At 51.1% G+C, this 6,549-nt stretch overlaps 1 protein-coding gene across 6 annotated transcripts in view; it reads left to right on the top strand.

Moving 5' to 3' along the window:
* The first annotated feature begins 1,557 nt into the window (after positions 1-1,557).
* pcdh7b (protocadherin 7b) overlaps positions 1,558-6,549 on the top strand; it is a 109,434-nt gene continuing 104,442 nt past the window's right edge. For 3 of the 6 annotated variants that reach the window (XM_069169769.1, XM_069169768.1, XM_069169767.1), the window contains exon 1: positions 1,558-5,577. In XM_069169769.1, the coding sequence (XP_069025870.1) occupies positions 2,503-5,577 (3,075 nt within the window). In that variant the 5' untranslated portion in view covers positions 1,558-2,502. The remainder of the gene's footprint in view (positions 5,578-6,549) is intronic. The other 3 variants (XM_069169765.1, XM_069169764.1, XM_069169766.1) reach the window with 2 other exon arrangements.

The following is a 6,549-nucleotide window of genomic DNA, read 5'->3' as shown; positions in this document are numbered from 1 at the left end:
TTTTCATTTTTTTTATTCGACGATAGAGGGCGCTAGTTAGCAAGGATAAAGCCACTGCTGGAATTCAGACAGGCTGTCTGAGCAAGATGCAGCTGCTGAGACTGGCTGCCTCTTTTCCTCTTCCCCTCCTCCTCCTCCTCCTCTTCTCCCACTGTCCCTCTCACTCCTTCACTCACTCATTACACTCATTCCCTGTATAATTTCTCACACACACACACACACACACACACACACACACACACACACACACACACACACACACAGCACCGCACTGCTGTCCCTATGGCCAAACAGGTTCCCAATTCAAAGTGGAAGGAAATCCTCACGCACGCGCATTGACACACAAACATTTGCACTTTACACAGCAGTGCAACTGCGCGTACATGTGCAGACATGAATCCACCTTAAGCACTCCCCCCAAAAATGGGCTTATTAAACTGTGCGTCGGAAGGGAGGGGGAGGAGGGGGGGTGATCGGAGCACGCTGCTGGACAGAACGCCTGCCAGCGTGACATGAATGTTACCCATCACGAGCACTCGAGTGGCAACTGCGGTGTCGGACGGACGGACGCACACGCACGCACGCACACACACACACACACACACACACACACACACCGCGCTCACTAATCTCACACAAGGAAGTAGGGTTTGCGCAGTGGCCGAATCGCAAACCTTTGCAAAAGATCGTCTGGGTGTCCACGCAGGGAGGAAGAGGAGGAGGGAGGGGGGTGGGTGGGGTGGCTATCGTTATTCCTTTTTATGCAAATTAATTCACAGCCACGGTCTCACATTCCTGGATGCTGAGTGGACTGAGCAGCACACGTACACACACACACACACACACACACACACACACACACACACACACACACACACACACACACACACAGAGGCGAAAAAAGACACCGAGCCCGCTGCACCGGAGAGAGCGAGAGAGCACAGCCACTGGCGACCACACGCATTCATATTAGTAACCACAGGGAAACCACAGCACTGCGTACACAGCCAGCCCCGTCCCGTCCCGTCCCCTCCACCCTGTCCTGTCCTGCTGCTGCTGTGTGTTCCGGAGCTGCTTCCATATCAAATAAAAAACAAACAAGCAGACAACTTATGCGTAAAAGTTGCGCTCGAGAATTTGGTGTGTTGTCACACAAGAAATCTCTTGCGGCAAAACGCCTCAACAAAAACCGCACACCACCCTGCACTTACTACAACATTTACCGCTGTCACACGCTGCCTGTGATGATGTTAAATGCATTAAAACACAGTTATTATTTCGCCATGTCGCCACACAAGAACACGAAGCATCCGAAATGTCCTCACAAAGTGTCGAGACGCGTCTCGAGAAAACACCGGTGTAAAGGACTAGAATAATGCGCACCCCACCTACCCCTTTTTTTCGGGGCAAATATTATCTGCTGGCCCGTGGACTGGGCGACCGAGACCAAGTTCGACCCTGTTTACGTGCGCTGCTGGGGGAGAAGAAACCTGAGGGGGGTGGAGAGAGCGAGAGAGACAGGGAGAGAGACAGGGAGAGAGAGGAGGAGAGCGAGAGGGGAAGAGAGAGACTGCAATATCATTTGTGAATCCCTCTCACAGTGCTGCAGATAGGGGCTGCCAACACATGCGGCGCGTCTGCAGGTGAGGAAACAGGCTGAATATGCTGGACACAGTGAGGAATCCAACCAACGTTTCCTAAAGAAAAACTGCATCGGATATACATTTCCTTTTTTTTTTTTTGCTTCTTTTTTTTCTCCCCCTCTTTCCAACACAACCCTATGATAATCTCCAGCAGGTTGTATATCGCGGAGTTGTCTTGCTTGTTGCAAGTGACTTAAGGAAGAGAGCAGAAGAGGTAATTTTGATTCATATTCATATCCCGAAGATCCGCTGCAGTCAACACTCACCTTATGATGAGTTTGGAAACTGCGCGGGCATTTAAATGATCCTCTGACATATGTGGACATATCTGCGAGCAGAGGAATATTTTTGCAGCCTCACCCACAAAAAAAAAAAAAAAAAAGAGGAGATTCCACAAACTGTAAGTAAAGCGGCGCGACATGGACTGAATTTACTTTCTGGTGATATGATGCTCGGACTATAACATTTGTGTGTGTGTGTGTGTGTGGCTTTTACGCGCATGACATTCAAATATTTGGGGCAAAGTCCGGAGCGCACGGAGCCTCTCTGGTGTGATTTTTTTTTTTTTTTTTATTTCATTGCGGTCTTTTTGTTTCACCAAAACAAGGAAAAGATCAACTAACACTGAGCACTGAGGGAGAAAAACCGGAGAAGAGAGGAAAGCCCGTTGTACTTGCTGCTTTTCACTGCAGCAGGAGCGATAGGAAGTCGTCCGGAGGATGAAGTCTCACGCATCCCGAAACGGAGGGCTTTTCTCTTAATGAACATTTCTTTCCCGCATTCGGACTTTCCGACAGTGATTAAATATTTTTGGACATTTTTTCTTTCAAATTCAAGTGGACATTTTCTGGGGTGAACAATGAGGACTACTGGCGCAGTGGACTATTTGTACTATTGCATGCTCATCCTGCTGCTCGTGCATCAGCCCGCTGCCAAGCAAGTGCTCCGGTACCGTCTCGCTGAGGAGGGACCCGCCGATGTCAGAGTAGGCAACGTAGCCGGCGACCTGGGCATCATCGCCGGGGCCGGTGAGGTGACATTCACTCTCGAGTCCGGCTCTGATTTTTTCAAAATAGACAACATCACAGGTGAGCTCACCACCAACGAGAAGCGGATAGACCGTGAAAAATTACAGCAGTGCCAAATGATATTTGATGAGAATGAGTGTTTTATAGATTTTGAAGTGTCAGTGATAGGACCAGCCCAGAGCTGGGTCGACCTCTTCGAAGGGAAAGTCATCATACTAGACATAAACGATAACACTCCGTCTTTCCCTTCCCCTGTCCTGACACTGTCTGTGGAGGAAAACAGACCCATTGGAACCCTTTATCTGCTGCCCACAGCCACCGACAGAGACTTCGGCAGAAATGGAATAGAGAGATATGAGCTCATTCAGGACAATGGAGAGAACTCGAGGCGCCTGGGCTCTTCTGGGGATTCATACTCGGGGAAGAGGAGGTTTGAGGAAGGAGTGAGCAGGAGCAGTGTCTTTGAACTGCAAGTTGCTGACACCACTGATGGAGAGAAGCAGCCTCAACTCATCATTAAAGGGGCCCTCGATAGGGAACAGAGAGACTCCTATGAGCTCACGCTGCGCGTTCGGGACGGAGGAGATCCCCCTCGCTCCTCCCAGGCCATCCTGAGGGTAATGATCACCGACGTGAACGACAACAACCCCCGGTTTGAGAAGAGTGTGTACGAAGCCGACCTGCCAGAGAACAGTTCCCCCGGTGCCCCCATCCTGCAGCTCAAAGCGGCCGACGCAGACGTGGGGGTTAACGGTCAAATCGAGTACGTGTTTGGGGCAGCCACCGAGTCGGTGAGGAGGCTGCTGCGGTTGGATGAGAGCACGGGGTGGCTGAGTGTGTTGCACCGCATTGACCGTGAAGAAGTGAGCCAACTGAGGTTCACGGTAATGGCCCGTGACCGAGGTCAGCCGCCCAAAATGGACAAGGCCACAGTGGTGCTGAACATCAAGGACGAGAACGACAACGTTCCGGCCATTGAAATCCGAAAAATCGGACGCATTTTCTTGAAGGACGGGATAGCCAACGTGGCCGAGGACGTCGTCGTGGACACGCCCATCGCCCTGGTTCAGGTGTCGGACCGTGACCAGGGGGAGAACGGCATCGTGACCTGCACCGTGGTCGGGGATGTGCCCTTTCAGCTCAAACCAGCCAGCGAGATGGAGGGCGAGCAGAATAAAAAGAAATACTTCCTCCACACGTCTGCAACTCTGGACTACGAAGCCACACAGGAATACAATGTGGTCATAGTGGCCGTGGACTCCGGCAGCCCCAGTCTGGCAAGTAATAACTCTCTTATCGTGAAAGTGGGCGACACTAACGACAACCCTCCCATCTTCAGCCAGAATGTAGTGGAGGTGTCATTTCCAGAAAACAATGCCCCTGGCGAGAGGGTGACAACGGTAGCAGCCATCGACGCAGATAGTGGGAAGAACGCTGAAATAGCCTATTCCCTAGACTCATCAGTAAATGGGATTTTCTCTATCGATGCAGACAGTGGAGACATCCGAGTAAACACCATTCTGGATAGAGAGCAAACAGAGCGCTACGAATTCAAAGTGATAGCCAAAGATAAAGGCATAAACACCCTTCAGGGTTCTGCAACAGTGGTCGTCCTGGTGGCCGACAAGAATGACAACGAACCAAAGTTCATGCAGGACGTGTTCACCTTCTATGTCAAAGAGAACCTCGATCCAAACAGCCCAGTTGGCATGGTTACAGTAATCGATGCAGACAAAGACCAAAATGCAGACATGGGGCTTTTCATCGAGGAAGAGGAGGACCTCTTCTCCATAGAGAACGAAACTGGGACAATTTTCTCCACCCTGTCCTTTGACCGAGAACAGAAAACCACGTACACGTTCCGCGTCAAAGCCGTGGACGGCGGCGACCCTCCGAGATCCGCCACCGCCACGGTTTCCCTCTTCGTCATGGATGAAAACGACAACGCGCCGACAGTCACCTTCCCGATAAACAGCTCGTACACTCTGCTTCCTCCCTCCAGTAACATCAGAACGGTAGTCAGGACGGTCATAGCTACCGACACAGACACCGGCATCAACGCAGACCTCAACTACAGCATCATTGGGGGAAACCCCTTCAAGCTGTTTGAGATCGACGGGGGCACCGGGGTCATTTCTCTGATGGCGAAGCTGGAGCAGAAGCACTACGGCCTCCACAGGCTGGTGGTCCAGGTGAACGACAGCGGGCAGCCGTCACAGAGCACCACCACGTTGGTTCACGTCTACGTTAATGAGACTCTTTCCAACTCCACGGTGGTGGAGGCCCAAGTGGCCAAGAGCCTCAGCACGTCCCTCAACACCAACATTGCCGGTGACCCCAACTATGACCTCAGCAAACAGCGGTTAAGCATCATAATCGGAGTGGTTTCGGGCATCATGACGGTCATCCTCATCATTCTCGTGGTCGTCATGGCCCGTTACTGCCGTCCCAAGAACAAGAATGGTTACGAGGCTGGCAAGAAGGACCACGAAGACTTCTTCACGCCGCAGCAGCACGACAAGTCCAAGAAGCCCAAGAAAGACAAGAAGAAGCAGAAGTCCAAACAGCCTCTCTACAGCAGCATCGTCACCGTGGAGGCCTCCAAACCCAACGGGCAGCGCTACGACGGCGTCAACGAGAAGCTGTCGGACAGTCCCGGCATGGGCCGCTACCGCTCGGTCAACGGAGGGCCGGGCAGCCCGGATCTGGCCCGGCACTACAAGTCCAGCTCGCCGCTCCCCACCGTCCAGCTTCACCCGCAGTCGCCGACGGCTGGAAAAAAGCACCAGGCGGTGCAGGACCTGCCCCCTGCCAACACCTTTGTTGGGACCGGAGATAACATTTCCCTTGGATCTGACCACTGCTCTGAATACAGCAGTCAAACTATCAACAAGTACAACAAACAGGTAAGAAGACACGTCTCCATGTTCTTTTTGTTTCCCTCCACTACTCTTAAATGTCTCCTGCTTCTTCCTCTCAGTGTTCCCTCCACCATAATGCTTTCTGACAGGGCTAGTCTCAGTAGTCTTGTTGCCTTTATGGTGCTAATGTGTGTCAAGTTAGCGGTATTGATCTGTTTTGGTTTGGAGTGCCATTCACATGTAATATTGAAATAATAGAGAAAGGTTTAGATTATCTCCGGGAAGGAGGGGGCGGAAGGGGCGGAAGGGGGGGGTGCTTTGCTACCACTTGACCAAACAACTATTTTTTTTATTTTTATCACAGCGTGTGTTGAAGCTGCTTTTTTTTTTTTTTTTTTTTTTTCTCCCCATCAGGCCCGTCAAAGCCACTAACCTCAGCAAATATGTGTCGGGAGTGTTGTCGACAGCTCACATAAGGGTTTGGTTTGCAGTTATTCTATCCCAGAGGGGAGCGTGGCGGGGGCCCGGCTGCACTCCCCCTTAGCCCCGTCCAGCCCTGCCTTGCCCCTCGTCTGCAACGAGGCTATCTTTTCCTCTCAGGAAAGAGACAGAGAGAGCGACGATGAAAGAGAACAGAGAAAAGGAGGGTGGACGTAGGTTGTGTGCAACACCGACGTGGTTCTGTAGGCTTTATGGAGTCGGGTTTTTTTACGGCCTCTGCTTGAACATCTGGCCAGGAGGTCACATTAACATTCTTTTTGCATTGATTCATTGACCCAGCGGTGAAAATTCACCTCCCATATTGTGCCTCAGTTTCTTCCACTCCCTCCAGTGTATATATATATATATATATATCTATATATTTATATATATATCTGTCTGCCATCTTGTACCTGCTTCTCTTCTCCACCACCCTCCAGCTCGTCTCACCTCCTCCCCCCTTCTGCTTTTTCTGTCTCTCAGTAACTCCGTTCTCAGCAAAGGTAAAAGTTCTTGGTGTGATTTTGATATTTAAAT

This window comes from Embiotoca jacksoni, unplaced genomic scaffold, assembly GCF_022577435.1.
Source record: "Embiotoca jacksoni isolate LCO1_2020_lvr unplaced genomic scaffold, fEmbJac1.0.p SCAF_47, whole genome shotgun sequence".
Classification (NCBI taxonomy): domain Eukaryota; kingdom Metazoa; phylum Chordata; class Actinopteri; family Embiotocidae; genus Embiotoca; species Embiotoca jacksoni.
This window is presented reverse-complemented; position numbering and strand designations above follow the sequence as displayed.